At 32.0% G+C, this 23,140-nt stretch overlaps 2 protein-coding genes across 2 annotated transcripts; one reads left to right on the forward strand and one right to left on the reverse strand.

The window, feature by feature from the left end:
• Window positions 1-9,023: 9,023 nt before the first annotated feature.
• LOC101215950 (DNA topoisomerase 2) lies at window positions 9,024-16,202 on the forward strand. The gene is made up of 19 exons (XM_011653467.2): window positions 9,024-9,714; window positions 10,237-10,529; window positions 10,619-10,685; window positions 10,771-11,041; window positions 11,132-11,334; window positions 11,425-11,634; window positions 11,739-11,852; window positions 11,938-12,048; window positions 12,164-12,328; window positions 12,428-12,769; window positions 12,848-12,981; window positions 13,121-13,502; window positions 13,595-13,781; window positions 13,870-13,919; window positions 14,010-14,432; window positions 14,518-14,707; window positions 14,815-14,879; window positions 14,986-15,097; window positions 15,270-16,202. Exons 1-19 carry the CDS (start codon window positions 9,148-9,150, stop codon window positions 15,878-15,880), a joined length of 4,497 nt encoding a protein of 1,498 aa, XP_011651769.2. The 5' UTR covers window positions 9,024-9,147; the 3' UTR covers window positions 15,881-16,202.
• A 1,575-nt stretch (window positions 16,203-17,777) lies between these two features.
• On the reverse strand, window positions 17,778-22,307 carry LOC101216193 (peptidyl-prolyl cis-trans isomerase FKBP42). Its single transcript, XM_004149669.3, has 8 exons — window positions 22,112-22,307; window positions 21,662-21,735; window positions 20,256-20,438; window positions 19,654-19,743; window positions 19,384-19,568; window positions 19,156-19,278; window positions 18,896-19,048; window positions 17,778-18,354 (listed from the first exon to the last, which is right to left on the reverse strand). The coding sequence occupies exons 2-8, from the start codon at window positions 21,696-21,698 to the stop codon at window positions 18,016-18,018; spliced, it is 1,110 nt and encodes a 369-aa protein (XP_004149717.1). The 5' UTR covers window positions 21,699-21,735; window positions 22,112-22,307; the 3' UTR covers window positions 17,778-18,015.
• Between the last annotated feature and the right edge of the window lie 833 nt (window positions 22,308-23,140).

Here is a 23,140-nt window from a genome sequence, read left to right on the forward strand (position 1 = left end):
CCGCGTTTAAGTGAGAGATGAAATGTAGTGCAACGATGGGAAGAAAGAAAGAAAAAACAAATTTTGAAATACGAAACATTGCTTGTGAATTTGTCTGCTTGCTTCCATTTCGAGACCGATTTTTGCTCCATGATTCATGGACTTCAAGGTTGCCAAACTTGTCATTTCATTTCTTTCTCTATTTTCATTTTTGTTTTCTTTCATATTTTTCTCCCACCAACTTCCAATTTTGTTTTTATAGTTTCTTAAATTTCTTATAAATAATCGCTAACAGAAATAATTGGGAGCACTTTTTCCAATTTCTAAGTTATCAAAATTTACTTGTAATGAATGGATTTGGGTGAAGAAATAAGTAATGAATGAAATAGAAGTGGGTGAAATTAATTAGCAACCTTTCTTTTGTTGTGCTTAATTAATTTGGAAAACAATAGTTTTTATGCATTATTGAACACATGTCAGATGCTGTCTCTTAATGTAATTTAATTTATGTATCAAAATAAACTTCACTCTATCCAAGATACTAGGAAACTTCCATTTCATTAGCTTATTTAAACAAAATTAAATTTAGCTTATTAAAAAATTAACTTTAATTAATTTGAATTCTTTTAATTTTCTTAAATAACTATTTTTAGTATTTGAAAATAAAATATAATAGAAATTAATGGATTAAATTTGTTGCTCTCTAGAAGTATAAGAAATAAAGGAAAACTTAAAAAGTATATAGATCAAAATAAACTAAAATTGAATTGAACAAAGTAACTATGGTTATTTGAGGTTTAGAATGAGATTAATTAACTGAGGGAGAGTCATATTGTATTGTTAGAAGACAAAACACTTAAGAATCTAATTATATGGAGGTGTTGTTGATTCACTAAAGTTTAATAACGTGTGTTTTCAAATCTCATGGAATTGGATTCTCCCCATGTGAAATTGGAGATCTACCTCCACTTATTTCATTCATAATTGATGATTACTTTACTTTATTTTATTTTATTTATTTACTTTTTGGATGTTCCTAAAATTATAATGTATGGTCCACCCTTTGTCATAATTTATATTGGTAGAACAATCAAATATTTTAAATTAGTATAGATATATCTATATATGAATAATGTACATTGGTCTATTCATTTATACATAAAACCAATGCTAAAAGTTGTCTAGGTATGAATAACTAATTTTTCCAATCGAGCCAATATTATAAATGTGTTTGGACAACCAGATGGTAAAGACACTCTTTAAACTTAATTTCTTTACAACTTAGCCTTCTCATGTGTCTTTTTCTTTTTGGTAATATCACTCACCTTGAATTGATCTAGTAAAATTGGTCATCATTCTCTAAAATGTCCTACTAAAAAGTTTGGTGTTAAAAATGAAGCTTACAACAACGAAGATGAAGCTTGAAATGGCTTAGTGTATAAGCATGCATCGACGGCTACTTTTGATAAAGATCTTAGTTAAGGTCCAACAACACTTCAATATATCCATAACAGTTAGACATTATCTGCCTTGAGTGTAAGCCCTTGTAGTTTCCTGTGGTTTTGCTCACCCAACAGCATTATACCATTGAAAAAGTTATTGTGTTATTTATCATTTAAATCTTCCTCTTACGTACAATAAAAGTAAAATTTTGGCCACATACTAGTGTTCTTTATGCCAACTTCTAGTAGGCATCCTGACATTCTTTTGTAGTGGAAAGAGCATGAAATCAAAAAATAAAAATAAAAAATACACTTGATTAAGTCTCTATCGATCTATTTCAATCTAAAATCTCTCGAATTGGAGAATGATCACCAAGAGGATGATGTGCATCTTCAACTCCACCCCACTCTATTATCTTATAGGAATGTCTATTTGTGAATAATACTTATATATGGAAGTTGTTGACGGTGGTATCTTTTTCACCAACCAAGTTGGATTCAATTGTCCCATGAAGACGACAACTAAATCTACCCAAAAGAAAATTATTTTTATTACAATTTTCCCAAAAAGGATCATAGTTCACACTAAAGAAACAAAGGGAGCTGATTAAAAAAATATAAGAAAAACATATATAGAAATATTTTACCATAGGGTCACATTAATTATTTAATCTCATGGTGACTATGGTCTTATATTGGTCCAAATATATTATAGGAGGCAAATTTTCATTGGCTAAGTTCTGACATAATATTAAATTAAATTGGGGATCCTATCAATGAGAGGATAAGGTCCCTTTAACGAGGAATTGTCACACCCAAAAGCTTTTTATTTATTTATTTATTTTTCTTGACGTCTAAATAGAAATGCAATTTTTTCTCTTTGTTAGAGAAAAAAAATATTTTTTTTTCTTAATCTGTTTTCAGGTTTAGTTTATTATCGTTATTTTTTTCAATAATATTTTATTAATTATTGGCATTCATCTTATGAATTTTAGAATTCCTGTTGTGTAGAAATTATTGTCTAGGTTTAATCAATTTTGATAAAAGATCCCTTTAAAATATAGAAAATGAATTCAATATTCACAAATATAGTAAAATATATTTGTATATAAGTGATACATCCTAATACAAATTGGTTGCATTAATAGACTACATTCATCTATTATTGATATACAGTGAATTTTTACTATGTTTTAATTAGTTTTGTTATTAAAAAATTTGTAACTTTTAATAGAGAAAAGTTGTATCATATAACAAAGATATTTAAAAAAAAAACATATCATGACATTTTTTTACAGACATATTTCACATGTGAATATGACAAGTAATTAATGATATCAGACAACTATCAAATTGGCTATTAGAGAATTACTGATTTTTAAATTTGCTACTCTTGCAATTTATAAAATGTACTGACATGAACCATTTTATCATAGATTTTTCTATAGTAAATTAATATAAAATTTATTAAACGTCGACTTAGGTTCTGAATCAAACCTCATACTCAAACATTTATTAACACTAATTATATATTTTTAAAAAAATTTAAAATAGATAACGAAACAAGATCACAAGGTGTATTAATAAAAAATAAGTGTCAAAATAGTGTATTAACGTTATTATGCATACAAATATAGCAAAACACTACAATATTTATTTATGTTATGTTTAACGGAATAAAAAATTTCATAAAGTCAATAATTTTTTGAACATAATCTGGATTTATTGTTCTTTTTCTTATGCCATTTTTCTTTTCTTTTCTATCGTGTTTTTCTCTTTTTCTTTTGAAACTTTTTTCAAATTGTTATTTGGTTGTTCAAAATCGTGTGTCAAATATAAATATATTGAGAAAATCGTCAAATATTGTGTATCAAATAATCTTTTAAAAACTCATCATATATCAAATATAAACGATTGCGTAACAAAAAATCATGAAGAAAATTATTTACATTTGAATACCCAAATTTAAACAATCAAATCTAAACTATAGAAATAGTCAAATCGTTAGATAAAAAAACTAAACAATCATGTTGGTCAAATCAATATTAGCAAAAGATCATGTATCAAAATATATTAGGGGTGTTGTTGAAATGGGTAATTTTGATATTTTTCGTTTTGAGTTTGTACACTTTTTCCGTTTTCAAATCTTTTTTATACCGCTTAAAAAATCCAATAAAAAATTTAGATACAATTGATGTTTTCATTTGAAAATGATAAAATAATACTAATAATTCAGCGATATTAAATTATAAATAAGGGCGAGGGATGCGTAGGCTATCAAATCCTAAGGCTAACATGCGCAGGCATAGGTGTCGCTTTACACGTTCAGAATCCACATGCATTGTCCATTTGTCGGTCGGTTGAAGAAAATAGGAAAAAAGAAATAGAAATTTTAATTTACAAGTTTTATTTTCTTACATTTTTAAATTTGGCTTTGTCTCAATCTATTTTTAATTTTATTTCTAAATTATTCAGAAATGTTTAATACATATGTGAAATTTTAGTTCTTTTTGTCTTTTAATGTAATAGACCAAATATTCACATATTTGATTTTCTTTTTTAATTAATATAATTTTATTCACAAAACTGTAATACTTTTGTTAATTTTTTCTAGGATAAATTAATATAAAATCAAATAATAAACCCAATAAATTTAGAGATTAAAGCTATGTATTATTAATTAAAAAAAAACTAACATTAGAGGAGAAAGTTTTATTCCATAACTATTTAGTTTTTTAAAATATAGATTACTAACATGTTTTTTACTTTTTTTTATTTTGATATTATTTTTGTAAGGAAAAAAAAAGAATTTGAACTTATAAGGTAAATTTGCACGGACACTTCAAAAAATGGCAAAACAAGTTATAATAATTAAGTTTACAGCACATATATTTTATGATTTGCGAAAATGACAAAAACAAAACTCATCCCAACATCAAAACGTTAAATATCACAAATGCCCATTACTAATATACATTTGATACACCTTATATCTGTCTCATACACTTAATATCCCTTGATATACTTGACAGTTTTTGATATATTTGATAGATACACTTGATGCACCTGATACTATTTGATATACTCGATACCTTTTGATACACTCATGAAACATCTCGATACACATACTACTCCTTGTTACACTTGATTTTTCTCGATACACTTGATATCCCTTAGGCCTTTATATACTTGATTAGTTTGATATACTTAAAGACTTCACTTATAAGTTTGATAAACTTGATACACCGGTAATAAACTTTTCATGCTTCATTGGTACACTAAAAAAATTTGATACATTTGATGTACATGATATGTTTGATACACCCGATGCACTGTGCAAATATACTTAGTATTATTCACTAATACATTTGATTGATTAAGTACACTTGATATGCTTGAAGTCCTACTTATACTCTTGATACACTATTGATATACACTTGTAAACTTGATTCATATACGTGATAATAATTCATTTTACTGATATGCTTTAACAATATATTTTTGATATACTTGATAATGATACACTGAGTTATATCATTCATATACTTAATAATACTACAAGGAAGTACATAAAATTTGAAAAAAAATGAAAATCATGTTGTAAGTATATCGACTAACTAATGTATATAATATAAATATATCACAACACTGGTATAAAAAACTTAGAAAAAGTAAAACCAGAACAAAAAATCAATGTACGAAAATAAAACAAAATCGTTTGAAATAAAATTTAACTCAAAACACACGTCGAAAAAAGTAAAAAAAAACAATCATTTAATTAAGTTAAATTACTATAATCAACAACCATTATATTTCATATTGCAATTATTGTACTACTGATGTTTTAAAATCAAGATGAAGACAAAAAAAAAAAAAAAAAAACAAATAATTTTTTCGTATAAAAATAAATAAATAATTAGAACTTTAAAAAGTTGGGGAAATAAGTTATTGAAAGGTATTTTAATAATAATAACAAATTCAACTTAGATAGTTTTTTATAAATGAAAATTTTGTTATATTTGTAAAATTTTAAAACAACGTGCAATATTTGCTATTTTTTATTTTTTTATTTTTTATTTTCTATTAAAATTTAATTAAGAATTCAATTTTTATATTAGATTATAGAAAAAAATGTACGTTATGTATTGTATACCTTATTATCTTTCCAAATAAATATTTAAGAAAAAAATTTCCAAAAATTACTATAGTTTTTAAAATTTCTACTATATTAGATGGGGATATAAGTGGAGAATTTTCCACTTTTCATTTTGGCTTTAGGTATTTTAAAACTATTATGTTTCAGTTAATATATATTTTTCTTCTTCCCTTCTTGATTTTGAGAATGCTTTTCAAAACATTTTTAGAGTAAATTTTTTTGTTTTATATATGAATAGGGTCACAATTCTCTCTCGTATCTTTGTTGTATCATTTGGTTTCTTCCACAAGTTTCTATAGTTATCAACACAATATTTCTTCTTCGAGTTTCTATGGTCACCAACATAATATATTTTTTTCATCAAGATGAGAACAAAAAAAAAAGATTGTTGTGGTAAATTTAACTTGAAATTTTGTTATCCAGTTTGATCTGATAGTTATGTATATTTGGTTAGTTAGTTTTTCAAATCTTTTCCGTAATCAATTACTACATCCAATTCATTTCATTTTCATTATAAATTTTAGGTTTATTTTTTTTATTGATTAAATTTATTGTCATATGTGCTCAACTAATAAATGTACATCGGTACCTTTTGTCACTTTCTTTCAATAATAAAATAGATAATTTTTATATTTTTAATTTAGGGTGATGTCGTAAGATCTCTGATTGATATTAAAAAAATTATCATTAACTTTTTGAATAAAGTAGAAAGAAAAGATTTGTGGCGTATATAAAATGTTTTAAAATATCAAATAAACGTTTTTTTTTAATAAAAATAATGGAAAGAAAAAAAGTTCATTTGAAGAAAAGATGTATAAACGTTAAAATTAGAATTACAATATTTTGTAGAGTTGAAAATATTTTGAGTGTTTTAATTGAAAATTCTTACATAAAATATTTATTTTATCATTTAATCTATAATATAATAGCAAATTTGTGATAAAAATGTATTTAGTAATACAATATCTGGTTTGGTTCTTTTTTTAAAAAAAATACTATAGTAAATTACGAGTTGTTTTATATTGGTTGAGACAAACAAATAAAAAGTAAATTAAAAACTTAATTAGTTTGTAAAAATTAAATATTTAATAATTTTAAAAGTTAAACTAGATAAATTGTTAAAATATGTTGTTTATCTAATTTGTTAATTCATAATGGTCAAGGTTAAACTTTTTTTAAAGACTATTAAATATAAATTTAGAATATTCAAAGTGTAGAAACATATTTTTATTTTCTCAAAAAAATAGAAAGCTTTTTTAAAAAACAAAAATATGTAAACTTATTCAATACACACAGTTGTATTCTTTTTAAATAACCAAACTTATAATTATTCAATAAAGGTAGATGACTATTTGTTTGTATCATGATATATATTTAGTAAATAACTCATAGTCTACCATCATCCATTTCATAGCAAATAAATCATAATATTTAGTAAAGATTTTAGTCAATTTTTCTAAATTTAAAAATAAACATAAATTTTAACTTTTAATGAATTGAATTATAATACAAATTCTCAAACAGTCATGCTTGTGTCGGGTGGATGCTTGAATTTAAAAAGAAAAGAACGAAATTGCTTAATAAGTATACAAGCTTTCAATTGTGTATTTAAAGTATATAATAAATGAGAAATTAATATATTTGAAAGTTAAATAATGAAAAGTGCACGTGGCATTATTGAGTTGAGCCTTGAGTGAGGTGGATGGGAAACCACACAACAAAGATTTGCTTTAATCAAAGACTAATTTAATGCTAATGGGCTCATTATGGGCCCCCATTTTCCCCATGTGCACTCAGGCCCACTCTCCCAATCACTTTTGTAAAACCTTTTTCTTATTTTCTTGATTTTGACTAATTGTCAATATCATTTTGTTTCTATTACCAATTTTATTCAAATTTCATGTGTAACTTTAGCTTTACAGTGTAAAGATTTAAGATTGATGAGTTAGGATGGATATTCTCCCTACTACTTACAATTTAATAAAAAAACATAATATCAACTAACTTCGACTACTCACTTTGAAACCACTAGTCATTTGATTTGGAAATGCATAATGGCTAAGAACTTATGCAATTATTATTTTCTTTCTAAAGTTTGATATGCCAGATTTGAGCAAAGGTTGTTGAAAGCTAACAAAGGATTGGAACTGTCTATGCAACACTCCAACAACAAACAAGATTCGAAAAAGAAATTGTATCCATAAGGGGGTGTTTGGTAATATTCTAATACACAATTCACTTTAATGACACCCCTCCAATCCCTCACGCTATCAAACTTGTTGTGGAAAAAGCTCAAGGGATTTCCTGCTCTTCAGGGATCAATTGGAGCATCAGTCCACTTGTTTGTCATTGGCAATAGAGAGTTGCTGCTGGAAGTTGAATGTCAGTGTTGCTTTGTTGAAGAACGCTCAATGTGGACGATGTAAACAAATATAAGACAGTGTTTTTTTTTGTTGTCATACTTTTTATATATACACAAAACATTTCTAGTGTACTCAATGGTGGAATCAAGGTCATCTCTGGTTCCAACTCCCCCAATTTCTATTATTAACAAAAATGTTCTTCACCCATTCTGTTTTTTTAGTATATATAATACAATAGGGCACAACTTTGTAAGCAAAAGAAAAAAAGTTTGGTTAAAACTAATTTTGGTCCCTAAACAAACTTGTTCCTGAATTTTGGTATGCAACTGTGTACTTTTTATTACTAAATACAAAGTTTAGTCCACTAACTTTAGCATGTAACAATTTAAAAGACATTTGAGGCAAAAACTACATAAAACTATAACAACCACATCTTGATAAGACAAATACTATTAAAACTCTCAATTTACTGTGATGTCTACTATTTATTAAAAATTTTATTATTTTATATTCATTCTGTTTTTTATTCTTACTACAATATTTATTATTTTATTCTCTAACTAAAATAGTTCAAATATATACTATTATAATCCAAATTAAAATAATTTACATTAAAATAAAAACAAAAATCATTATAATTCAAGACTATAATAAGTAACTTCATTGGTTTAATACTTATATATTTTTATATTTGTAATAACTTAGTCCTTAATTTAAAGAACACATCAATCATAATCAAACGTTTTTTTAGGTAATTATTACAGAATATATATATATATATATAAAAGACTTACACATACTTTTAAAAAAAATTGGATGAATTTCGTTATAATTTTTAAAATAGTTTTAAGAATTGGTCTTCTTTTCTTATGATTGTTTATAGAATATAAAATAAAAAACTGAAAAAAGGTTAACCGGATGGGTGGGTTTCATGGGAAGCCGAGCCGTGAGATCCAATACAAAACCAGGATTGTAAAGCTAGCCGTTGGTGTTGTGTGGTAAAAGAAGAGCGCCCAAATTCAAATTCGAATTCAAATTTCCAATCGGAACCCTAACTTCTATAAAATCCTCTTTTCTTTCTCTCACCCCTCTTTCATCTTCCAATCTTTCAATTTCAGACACCATCTCTGTGTCTTCTCTCTCTCTCTCTCTTTCTCTCTGTCTTTTCTCTCTCTCGCTCTCTCTAGAACAGGTTCTTCCGACCACCATGGTTGTCGAAAAGAAACGGCCACTTCAGAACAGCAACGCCGCCAATGTCGACTCCAATCCGGCAGGTCCAAAGAAAACAATCGAAGAAATGTACCAAAAGAAGTCTCAGCTTGAGCACATTCTTCTCAGGCCCGATACCTATGTCGGATCTATTGAAAAGCATACCCAAAACCTCTGGGTTTACGAGAATGAAAAAATGGTCCACCGATCAATCTCTTACGTGCCTGGTCTTTACAAGATCTTTGATGAAATCTTGGTCAATGCCGCAGATAACAAGCAGAGAGACCCTTCCATGGATTCTGTCAAGGTCAATATTGATGTCGAACAGAACTGTATCAGTGTTTTCAACAATGGAGATGGAGTTCCGGTTGAAATTCATCAGGAAGAGAAGGTTTATGTGCCTGAGTTGATCTTTGGACATTTGTTGACTAGTAGTAACTACGATGATACCGAAAAGAAAACCACTGGTGGACGGAATGGGTATGGTGCGAAACTTACCAATATTTTTTCTTCTGAATTTGTGATCGAAACGGCTGATGGAAGGCGCCTGAAGAAGTATAAGCAGGTATAATTAGTGCATACTTCGTGAAGATTAAATATTTTTTCTTACTTTGTTTGGTTGCAATCAGGTAATTTTTTAGATCTGTACACTGATTTGGTAAATTTATTTATCTGGTTCGAGTTTGGGAAATGACTCGAATGTTATGTTTAAGAAGGAAATGGTTAGCGATGTACCAAGTGTTTAGTAGGCTTTGAACTGATCGGGTGACAGGTTCATAATGCTGTGAACGTTTTTGTTTTTCCTTTCAAGTTTCTCTTCTATTTGTGCTTCAAGAACTGTAAAGAATATATTTTTTGCAAATTCTGTTTGCTGTTATCTTCTATGTTTGATTCACGCTCTTTCGCTGAGCCTCATTTGAAAAATTACTCTTTCCATGTCATTTCACCATCTCATGAATGTAACTTTCTGTTCCCATATAAGATTTTTTATATTCATTGAGGTTAGCTTTCTTTTCGTATGACAATCTAATATGTTCTTTTAGCCAGAGCTGGAAACTAACTAATGTGTTTATTTTGCATATGGAAGGTATTCAATGATAACATGGGTAAAAAATCAGAGCCGATTATAACAAAGTGCAAGGCGGGTGACAATTGGACCAGAGTAACTTTTAAACCAGACCTGGAAAAATTTAACATGACCCATCTTGAAGATGATGTTGTTGCACTGATGAAAAAGAGAGTCTTGGATTTGGCTGGATGCCTTGGTAAAACCGTGAAGGTTGAGCTGAATGGACAAAGGGTCCCTGTAAGATCATTTCAAGATTATGTAGATCTCTACCTCAAATCAGCATCCTCAATCCAGGCGGAACCTCCCAAAAGGTAGAGGCTGGTGAAACTTTTGTTTGCAAAAATTCAGAGTTTATATTGCGTTTTGAGGATATGGTAAAGGGTTTGTGAATCTTGTTTAGGTATCACATTAGGCCTAATGAGAGATGGGAAATTGTGGTGACCTTAAGTGAGGGCCAGTTCCAACAGGTATCTATCTTTTAAATGAATGTGTTTAATGCAACTACTGAATATTTGAAGTTTTTAAAGTTAGTAACTGTGTTTTATTGAACAGGTCAGCTTTGTGAACGGGATTGCAACAATCAAGGGTGGGACTCATGTTGAATACATCACTAATCAAATAGCAAATTTTGTGATGACTGCTGTAAATAAGAAGAACAAAAATGCTAACGTGAAGGCTCATAATGTGAAGAGCTATTTGTGGGTTTTTATCAATGCTCTCATTGATAATCCATCCTTCGACTCCCAAACCAAGGAAACTTTGACAAAACGTGCAAACAGTTTCGGTTCTGCATGTGAACTTACGCCAGATTTTTTGAAGAATGGTATGCACGCATTAATCACAAACGTTATTTATAATATTGGTTTATTATTTCAAATGTAAGATACTGATTAATTGCAAATATTGCAACCAGTGGCCACAAAATCTGGAATTATGGACAGCGTTCTCTCATGGGTTAATTTCAAGCAAAGCAAAGATTTGAAGAAAACGGATGGAGCAAAAACAGAAAAGATTAGTGGTATCGAAAAGTTGGAGGACGCCAATTGTGCTGGAGGGAAGAACTCAGAAAAATGTACCTTAATTTTGACGGAAGGAGATTCGGCTAAGGCCCTTGCAGTAAGTTCTCATTTTTCACACTTATGAATTGATGTTTGTTACTATCTCTCTCTCCCTAGATGGCTTATAACTTTGTTGCTGTGCCAATAGATGGCTGGGCTCGGTGTAGTAGGACGAGACTTTTATGGTGTATTCCCACTCAGAGGTAAATTGCTCAATGTGAGGGAAGCAAGTAGTAAACAAATCACAGAGAATAAAGAAATTCAGTACATCAAGCAAATTCTTGGACTTCAGCAAGGGAAGGAATACAACAATGCTAGGGCTTTGAGATACGGTCATTTGATGATTATGACCGATCAGGTCTGATGGCTTATGTTTTTCATGTTCATTTATGTTTTCACTTGTGTGTTATTTCTACTCGTTTCTGTCTACAACATGGGGTTAACATCAATGCCTATATATAGGACCACGATGGCTCACACATTAAAGGACTCTTGATCAACTTTATTCATTCTTTTTGGCCTTCTCTCCTAAGAGTGCCATCGTTCTTGGTTGAATTCATAACGCCAATTGTCAAGGTTGGTTATGCTTCGTTGATTGGTCCTCATTGATAAGTTTGCTAAAAGAGGCACTGCTTCTCACACATTCTTTTGACGTCTGCAGGCTACTCATAAGAATGGAACTGTTTTATCTTTCTATACCATGCCCGAGTACGAAGCCTGGAAAGAGAGCTTGAGGGGCAATGCAAGTGGCTGGTCAATCAAGTACTATAAGGTCGGTCTTCTAAGACTTAAGAATAGGAACTTCTTTGTGTAAGTTGTATTTCTTCAAATTATATTTGAAAGATATTAATGTTGCAATCCATTAATTTGTTATCCTAATTATGCAGGGGTTGGGAACAAGCACATCAAAAGAAGGAAGAGAGTACTTTGAACAGCTGACAAAGCACAAGAAAGATTTTATTTGGCAAGATGATAATGACGGGGAGGCCATTGAGCTTGCTTTCAGTAAGAAGAAGATTGAAGATAGAAAGAATTGGCTCCGTCAATTTGAGGTAAGAGAAGTATGATCAATTAACTACCCATGTATTAATGCCTTTGCAAGAAGTTAAATTGTCTTACTAATGTCACTCTCTTCAATAAACACATTGCAGCCTGGTACCCATCTAGATCAGACTGGAAAATTGATAAAATACAGTGACTTCGTTAACAAGGAGCTTATATTATTTTCAATGGCTGATTTACAAAGGTCTATTCCGTCAATGGTTGATGGCCTTAAGCCTGGCCAAAGGAAGATCCTTTTCTGTTCTTTCAAGAGGAACTTTATCAAAGAAGCAAAGGTTTCACAATTTTCCGGTTACGTATCTGAGCACTCTGCTTATCATCATGGTGAGCAGAGTCTTGCTAGTACCATCATTGGAATGGCACAGGACTTTGTTGGCAGTAACAACATTAATCTTCTTCTACCAAATGGACAGTTTGGCACACGGAACCATGTAGATATTCCCTCATTTCTTTAAACATTTATGAAGTTAATTCTAGTCGTTGATTTATTCTGTGCATTTTTTCTCCAGGGAGGCAAAGATCATGCAAGTTCTAGGTACATTTACACTAAACTTTCAAATGTCACACGGTTCCTTTTCCCGAGAGATGATGACAAGCTTCTTAACTACTTAAATGAAGATGGCCAGTCGATTGAACCAACCTGGTAAATCTCTTCCTGTCTTGTGCTTCTCTTCCTTTTCACTGCCCCACTTTAGTGCGTTTTTCTTCATTCATTTTAAGAAAATTAAGTTTGCATAAGGCTTAGCGTTGTGTTTTTAATCTTTTTCTTTTGTGCCTCTTAGGTATATGCCTATCATCCCAACCGTTCTTGTCAATGGAAGTGAAGGAATTGGAACTGGTTGGAGTTCATACGTTCCAAACTATAATCCTAGAGACATCATTAGAAATGTCAGACGCATGTTGGAGGGAGAAACGATGTTGCCAATGGATCCGTGGTATAGAGGTTTTTCAGGAACTATAGAGAAAACTGCCACTAAAGAAGGAGGTACTACTTACACTGTTAGTGGAATTATAGAGGAAGTCAGCGATACGACGTTGAGAATAGTTGAATTGCCAGTCCGCCGATGGACTAGTGACTACAAGGACTTTCTTGACTCTGTCACAAGAGTTGCATCAAAGCATGACAAAGATAAAGAAAAAGCAGCAAAAGATCCTTTTATTGAGGTACAGAAATGATTACATCTCAGTAAAAGCTTCTCTCTTGCATTCTTCTTTTTCACTGTGCTAAGAAATTCTTCTTTCCTTGTGATATGCAGCAAGCTGATCACCACAGCGATGACAAAATTGTTTCCATTGATGTTCACTTAACAGAGGAAAACATGTTATTGGCCATCCAGGAAGGTTTGAAGAAGAAATTCAAACTAACTACAACTGTCAGCACTAGCAACATGCACCTGTTTGATGCAAATGGCGTCATTAAGAAATATGACACCCCAGAACAAAGTATGCTGTGTTGAGATTTTTACTTAGCTTATAGTTATGCTGTTAGAGCTCTGTGATCTAATATAAAAAAAATTTAACTACTTTGCAGTTCTTGAGGAATTTTTCCCCCTTAGACTTGAATTCTACGAGAAAAGAAAGGTGAACTACTTGTATTTTTTTCCCTTATTCATCTGAAAGGTTGAGAGAGAGAGTCAATGATTTGACAAAATTGTTGACTTTTGAATGCAGAGAATTCTTTTGGATAACCTTGAAATGGAGTTGCTTAAACTGGAAAACAAGGTGAGGTTCATTCTTGCTGTTGTGAATGAAGAGATAAAAGTAAGCAATAGAAAAAAGGTTGATTTGTTCCACGAGCTTCAAGCGAAAGGCTTTACACCCTTTCCAAAGAAGACTAAATCTGTTGAGCCGGAGATTGCTGGGGCATCTAATGAAACTGATGAAGCAGAGGAGAGCCCGGAAGTGGTAAAAGGGGAACGAATTAGTGATTATGAGTATCTACTAGCTCTGCCAATTGGAACCTTGACCATCGAGAAGGTTCAGGAGCTATGTAGTGATAGAGACAAGCTGAAAGGAGAAGTGGACGATTTGAGGAAGGCAACCCCCAAGTCTTTGTGGCTGAATGACCTTGATTATCTTGAGAAAGAGCTTGATGTAAGATGCAAATAATAGTTTCTTTCACATTTCATATACTTGTTATCGGCTTTACATTTTGCTTAAGATTTTGATTGTTATACAGGAGATGGATAGAAATGATGCTCAGACAATGGAGTTAAGAAAACAACAGCGAGAGAAAGCAAATATCGATTTAAAGCCAAAAGTGTCAAGAAATGCACCAAAAGCTCCACGTAACAGTAAGAAAACCAGCAATGTGGAAACTGTCACCGAAAGTATGGACACAACATATAGTTCTACAACAACTGAAGTTGGTAGGTTCATTATTCACCCCTCTTCAGATACTCCAAATGTTTGTTTTTTGGTTTTATTTTCTTTGCATATGTTTTAAGTATTAATCTCAATGATTTTTACTTAACAGCAAATAACCCGGTGGTGAAGCCGAAAGGCAAAGCAGCTCCAAGAAAAGCTCCTGCTAAAAAGAAGGTAACATTTTGGCTCATTCATTTTAGTTGTTCTTGAGAAACTCCCACCATCAATTTGGCCCTTCCGAAATAAATTGACTTTGTTCTGCTGCGGAAACAAACTACAGGGTAAAGCAGCAGTTCTTGACGATGACGAAGATGACGAAGATGACGAAGTCCTCGAGCTTAAAGATCGTCTTGCTGCCTATAAAATTGAGTCATCTCCTGAACCATCAGAAGGTTTAATTAATAGTACTCACTGTTGAAAATTTACTTTCAAGTTTGAACTTAAGTCCTTTATCCTGTTAGATTTAGATTTAACACTAATCCCAAAAGTTATAATGAGATGCCCTTAACAGCACTAAAGAAGATGTATGCTGTGATGATCATAACTTCTTTTTTAACTTTTCAGTTTCAGCCATGGAAACTGAAGTGCAGGAAGTACAACAACAAGCGGCCAAGAAGAAAGAACCTAGCAAGAGAGCACCTGCCAAGAAGAAAACTACTGCAAAGTCAGCTCAGATCTCCATTAGCGACGACGACAACGACGGAGATTTCGAAATAAAGGAAGTAGACCCTCCGGCAGCCAAGAAGGGAGGAGGAAGAGGAGGAGGAGGAAGAAAGGCAGCTGCAGGAAATAGCAAAACAACCAAGCCCCCTGCTGCAGGAGCGAAGTTGGGGCAGAAACTGATAACTCAAATGCTAGAACCAGCGGCAGAGAACTCCGGCATCTCACCAGAGAAAAAAGTGAGGAAGATAAGAGCATCACCTTTCAACAAGAAAAGTGGCTCTTTATTGGGAAGAACAATAGGGGAAGAAGAAGAGGATGAAAACGACGATGAAGGGAAGTTGATGGGTTCTGCTTCTTTCGAGACTAGTGAAGAAGTTCAGCTGGCGAGAGGGAGATCTCGGAGAGCAAACAGAACAACACAGGTCAGGTATGTGCTTAGTGATTCAGATGGTGAGGTAGCTTCTCAGGATTCAGACTTCGATGAAGACGAAGCCAGCCTTGATGAAGATTGACTGAAGAAATCTCCTTTGTATGTATATAGATAACTTCTTTCCGGTGAAAAAAATTAAGATCTTCCTGACTCTTATGTCTTCTATTGGTGTAACAGTATTTGCTAGAATTTAAGCGGTCAGTGTTGTTATTGGGGGATCGCCATCTTATGAAGATTTGGCATTTGATGTAACTTTTCTATGTAACGTTGACATTCAGAACAAAAAAAGAACAGAATTCTACCCATACTTTGGAGGGTAAATAATATTCATTCCTATGGAAGAAAACGAAGAGTTTTGTAAAGCTGAAAAGCATAGTTTGCAATAAAAACCAAGTATCCATCAATATTAAATTCTCCTAAGAACCTTAAACTGATGTGACCCGAATGATGATTTCAAGTTTGCATCGCGATTTTTGTAAAATTACAAATTCTTGCTCATGTTTAAAATTACAAATAACAAATTCTTGCTCATGTTTAAAATTACAAATAACAAATTCTCGAACGCAAAATCATGCGTGTGTTCTCATTCATTCACGATGTAGTCATGTGAACGGAAGGGACAATTTAATGTTGTCTTTATATCACATACCGTAAGTAAAATATTAATTTTTGTTTTCTTAAATTTTGGATAATTTCAAATCAAATTTGAGTCATCAATACAAAATCTTGAGAAAAGTAATCTAATTCTAAATTTTGTAGGTCGATTCCATTGAAATACTGCATAAATAAATACTAAACAGTATTAATTTACCCTTAATTTTTGTTTGGAAAATGAAACTTGTAATTTCATCAACTAGAACCTTGTTTTTCATTTTATAACATTTTTACATTAAAATACCATCAACAACAAATTGTTAAAATATATCTATTCCAAGAAGATTTTTTCAACTATTTTCTAAACCCTAAACTGTTAATATGGGTAAATATTTTCAGTAATTTTATCGTTAAAAATAATTTTGTTTCTTCTGTTCTTTCATCGAACTTTTGTACGAGTAACCTGGGGCGTCTTGATCTATTTGAGCCAAAGTTTGTAATTTGATGTGTTAGAAAACTTTGTTGAGATATTTGTAGATGTAAATGAGTCCAAAAGGCAACTGAAAAATCCTCATAAGAAACTTGCAAAATTTGCTTATTCCTAACTTTATTTTTGTCTACACATAACCAAAAAATTATCCATTCCTTTTTCCCAATTTATTAGAATTCCCCATTCCTTAAATTGAAACTATCCCCACAAAAATATCTCCCAACCTCCATTTTCTTCCAAACTCGCGGCCCATTTCCATGGCAGCCCTCTCCGCCGGTCACCGCCATTTCTTCTACAGCCAAAGTGGCAGCGCCACCCTGCTGTTCAGAAACAGAAGCATCAGCCCCAGATCGATCTCCGTCCTCTGCCTCCATAACCAAGATCCTTCAGATCCTACAGATTGTTCAGAAGAAAAAACGAAGAAGAAAAGCCAAGAAAGGAAAGAGATGGTTCACGGGTTTGTCCAAAGATTTGAGAAGATGGGAATTCAACTGAAGGAGAAATTGAGTCCACAGAGAAAAGGGGATTGGAAGGATTTGACATTGATGAGCCTTTCATTTGCTGTTTATGTATATATATCTCAGAAGATTGTTTGTGCTTATTTTCTTTGGATGACAATGCCTAAACCACTGTGGTAGAAGATCATGTATTTCAAAGAATCTCTCTCTGTTGTTGTTCTATACTTGGCGATTGAAATTTGTGTATGATTAAAGTTTGCTCTTTCTTAGAATTCTAATGTAATTTGATTACTTATTTGTTGAATATATGCAATAAAATCGTAAAAGTTACTTCTTGTTAAGTGTTTGACATGCAACTCAACTAATCTTGCAGCAACATAACTTGCTCTACTAAATTCAATTCAGTCTTTTATTTATCACTGGCAAATTCAGGATGGTACGGTCCACATTTAAACATCTATTGATTCATTTTCAAGATGCATTTAGACAAATTGGTTAAGAAGGAAGAAGTGAAATGCATTGTCACAAATGTTCAACTCAGCCATTGAAAACCTTTGTGTTGACAACTGGTGTGAAAATTCAAGACCAGAAGATAAATAGAAAAAATTAGCTCAGAGTTTAGTTTTCTAATCTAACATCATATGCAGTTCTCAACCCAGTTCTTCAAAGGCGTAACTAGTCACCATGGTGTTTTTCTTCGCGCTTGAAGAGACGGTAGAAAAACGATATCAGCCATTGCCAAATAAGGATTAGCTGAGTCACGATTACACCATGCTTCGGTTTTGGCTCAGGTCTCGGACCAAAAATTCCTTTGTAGATCTCCTTTTGCTTCTGATAAACAGCCTTGTCATGTTCAGCAAGCAATTTTAGCTCCCTTCCGATTGCCTTGTCTTCAGGTGCGTATTTGCGTGCTTTTAGCAAGTCTTCCCGAGCTGCATCAGTTTGCCCAAGTTCTGCTCTAGCCTTTCCCCGTCTGAACAAGGCCTTGGCATTGCTTTCATCCTCTGCCAATACCTGTTAGACATTAAAGCGGGTTTGAACTTTTAGAACCTCCATATTCCACAAACCTCAAACTAAATTAATTGTTACCAATCATACATGTTACTCAAATTCAAGCCTCTATACACCTTATAAACCTATTTCTTAGCATAATCCAAACACGAAATGTCTAAATTCCAAGCTTCATCAAATCAGCTTATACAAATGGTGAGCTATGAATTCAGACATAGTTGTAGTGATGGAGAAGAAAACGTGATTTGCACAACACAGAAAGAGAAAAATCTGTCAAAATAGATTGAGCTATCTTATAACATGTGCACAACACCTTGATTTCTTTCCGATGTGTCTGATCTACTACTAAGAAGTCCTCTAACCTCCGTCCTCCATATGCTGATCTTATAACATGTGATGGATGAAAAGCTCATAATATTAAATTCCTCGAAGGCATTATGAATCATAACCTCTTACTAGAGCTATCTTTGAAGTATATATACTGAACCATATCCATAGAACATGAGAAACAATTTCTCTTCACCTATAAATAATTGTATCTTACCATGCTACACTGAGCGATGGCTTCCTCATAGCGCTTGAGCTTTATGAGACAAGCCGACATGTTAAGATGGCATGGATTCTTAACAGCCAAAGCCATGTCACGGTACTTCCCAAACAACTGGAACATGAAATCGTCACCCATATATGCTATGGCCTATAAAGAAACCATTGAAAAACTTGTCAAGAAGATGAAAATTATCTTCTGGAATGTATGTGACTTGAAATTTAAATGGTAAACGTAAAATAAGAGAAGCATGTAACCATTTCATACTGTTGCATGGCCTCTTCCAGTTTTTCCTCCTTGAATAAAACATTGCCATCCATCTTTCTGCGATCTGCTGCACCAATTCTTTCTTCAACAGTCATATCACTTCGAGCTTTTCCCTGAAAAACATATAGGAGATTGTAACAGTCAGAACATTTGGCTACTGTTGGAGTGTACCAATGAGATTGAAGATAGCAACAACTGGAAACTACAACAAATCTTACTTCTTTGGTCTCGTCAAACCCAATGAGCTCGACTTCATATAATACATCTGACATCGGTGGAACGTTAGGGAAGGAAAAGTTTCCTTCCTTTCCATAAGCTAATTCCCATCCCACGTGCAACAGGGCACGCTCACCAGATTTCATACTGGCAACACCAATACTCAAGCCAGTCATTTCTTTTTTTTCTGTTACGTAAGTATTAGGAGGATATCAGAATAAACGTACATACGTTTGGTGTTTCAATAATTACAGGCCTAAGTACATAAATACCTTTCCCTAATACAAGTTCAAGGGGTCGTAGTTCATTCCACGTGTCCTCAAATTTGTGCCGAGTGCTTTCAGTCCACGCCCGATAATGCACTGACAGATATGCCAAGTCACTCATATATCCATTGCATCAATGGCTAAAAGATTCGACGAATGTGATAAAAATAATAAAAGCTTTTAAGAAGGCCAGGGATGTTGAAGATTTACACTTCTAAAGTTCTAATACGATAAAATAATGGCTTGAGCAAAAATACTACAGCATCCTAATTAATCCAAGAGTTTCAACAAGCCAATAATAGGATGTCAGATGCATTATATCAAAATCTTGAGTTGAGATTCAGAATTCCTACATTAGAACAAGGAGTTCATTAGATGCATAAGAAAATCTTTAAACCATCAATCACCATCAGGAAACCTTATCATATAATCATAAATTTTGATTAAAGAAGCTACAAGAGTCAACTTTGCAATAAGTGAGACTACTGATAGTTTTCAACTTGAAAATATCATGAATCTACATCTCCCACACATGAAAAACTGTAGAACAACAACATCAAGATACTGGCAAGATGTCAAATTTAGGCATAAGCGTGTATTGTACTTACAAAAACACGTTGAATATTTAGACGGTATTTGACCATGACCTTCCTTCATAATCTGTTTTGTGACTTTCTCCTGAAGAACTTCTACTTCAGAATCAACTTTGGGAGGGCCATTGTCATCGCTTGGAGGTTCCCCATGCACAACAGAAGCACCTTCAGCTACTATTTCATTTTCATCATCTTGACCTACATGTCATACATGTCATACATGTGATTAGTAGGTTCATTTATGTCAATTGCATTTCCTTGACATGAACCAATCATACTACTGAGAAACATTGAAGAAACTTTTGATCTTCTGCATCGTATTGACATATTAGATGTTCTCAAATTGAGACATTGATTGCTTGTACATGTAGTATAAGTCTAGAATTATGCGAAGCACCAACTTAAAGAAATGCCATGGATTATAAATCAGAATTTTCATCAAGAAGAAATACACTGAAGGGATGTTTAAAATGATACTTAGCACTCAGCTCCCAAAAAACAACCCATTTGAAACCAAGAATAACAAACTGGCATAATTTTCCCCATTAACTCTAAGAAACCAAAATTAGCTTAATCTATCTCTTCATAGAAAAATGCAAGAGTGGAAAGAGATGAGAGAAATGTGAAAAATCCAGTATTGGAAGGAGATGGTGGAGGTGATGAAACTGAGTGAGTCTCACACTCCATGCATTGTCAAACAAATAGTAATGATGTTTTGGCATTACATATATTGGTACAAAAAGAAGTCCATCAAACTTTCGAATTTTGATAAGAAAAAATGAAATCAAAATGTAATGGGAGGAAAATGATGGATCCTATGATCAAAATGAAATGCATTGAAAGTCGAATCAAGAATGTTCAAGGACAGAGTATTGAATGAATTTGTCAGAAATTATCCCGATAACCATGGCATTAATCCTCAGCTTACCACATTAGAATTTTATCTATGGAAACCAGCCATGTTTGCTTTACCAGAAAAAGAAACCTTACAGCAATCATACATTACTTGACATAGTAAAAAGTGGACCAACATTTGTTCGACATGCATTAATCACTCCTATACTAAAATAGACACATATATGGCAAAAATAATAAAAACTGAGAGCAAAATACATCAAACTAATTTTTTCAGATAAATATATAAACTCATTGATTTTGAACTTCCTTCTTTTCAAATATATATATGTGTATATCTAAAAAATGTATGTTTCAATGAACATGTCCTAGTTGTGTCTGAGTAACCATGTCTGCCTTATGTCATGTCTATGTCTCGTATCCGTATCCATGCTTCTTTAGCTTGTAACTAACGACTTGACAAACTTTTCTTATTCCAACTTAATTAGTCATTCAGTTAAGAGGTTTAAAAGTAATACACAAAACATTGAATCATACACAGGAAAAAATAAAGTTCAAGAAATAACCAGGATTATGGGTCTGTTGCTCCTGCTCTCCATCCATTTCTTCACCTGATAACCAAGAAGACACTCCAAATTGTCTGCATTGAAGACAGTTGACAAGTAAAATTACAACTAACCAGAGAAAAGAAGATTAAAATCCAATTAGTTGACCCCCCCCCCCCCCCCCCCCAACAAAAAAAAAAAAAAATGAAGCTCATAAGTGAATTGCATAGCATAGCTCATGCGGTCCACTTCAAAGAATTAATTTTTTTTTCTTGAGCTGATCAAGTGAAACAAAAATTTCACACTGAGCTGAGTTTATAAGAAAACTACCAAATAGAACAAAATAAGTTGATTAAAATGTATCCATCAGATTTTCTTACAAGATGCAGATACAAAGAGAGACAAATTACACAGAAGAAAAAATGAAAAAGAAGAGAAATTGAGGTTGCAGAGAGGGACCCGAGAGCTTACTGCGAGTCAAAATCGCCCTTTTTGGTCAGTGGGTGGATGGATTTCAGTTTGTATTTTCAAAGGTCGAAGAAGATTCTAGAGAAAGAGGGTCTCCAAATTCGATTTTCTAAAGAACAAGTTCGTGTTTTTATTTTTTTTTGTGCTCAAATTAATAGCGAGAGCGAAGGTCACGAAGTAGACTGTGATTGCACCTGTTCCGCCCACGCTCTTTCCTCGGAGCGTGTAATGCACACGCACGTTTTCCTTTTTCTTTTTTAAAATACATTTTTTACCTTACTAATGCTAACCATCCAAAAATAAGAAATCAAATAAAAAGATTTAAACCCATCAATTTTGAAATTTTAGTATATTTTATAAATATTCTAAATATTTTTTTTCATTTTCGATCCGATGAAATTGGTAGTTCTAAAAAGATATAAAACGATCTCAAACATCTTTCAAAAAATGCCTCAAAAACGACACTTATCATTTGGTTGATTCGCAAACTTGAGGCCTCTTATAATAAAACCAGTTGCAAATATTGAGTTGAATATATATCGCTATTAATTAATTTGTGAAAATGTTTTAAAGTTCTTATTTTGAAATATCATCTAATTTAAAATAAATTATATGGACTTTTTAGAAAAAAAATATAAGGTAAAATATTTCGAAAAAGGAAAAAGGAGAAATTTTCAAAAAAAAAAAAAAATCAATTATTTAGATTTGGCTAATATAATAGTTTAGATTTAGTTTTATATTTGACTGTCCAAATCTAAACAATATAAAATAGTTTTGGTGCACGTAACATTAGATATAAGTTTAGAAAAACTATCTTGATTGTATGCCTAACAACCCAACTCTAACTCTCTGTTTGCTAATCCTATTCATTCAAAAATATACAATAGAATCAACATCACTTATCAAATATATCTTTAAATTTTATTCTTTTAAATTTAAGGTTTTAACTAAGATGGCGTGAAATTGTATACTACATCACATTGACCCAAATTTCTTTAATTTTTAGAATTGTTATAAATTGATTAATATTTT

Source organism: Cucumis sativus, chromosome 3, assembly GCF_000004075.3.
Source record: "Cucumis sativus cultivar 9930 chromosome 3, Cucumber_9930_V3, whole genome shotgun sequence".
Classification (NCBI taxonomy): domain Eukaryota; kingdom Viridiplantae; phylum Streptophyta; class Magnoliopsida; order Cucurbitales; family Cucurbitaceae; genus Cucumis; species Cucumis sativus.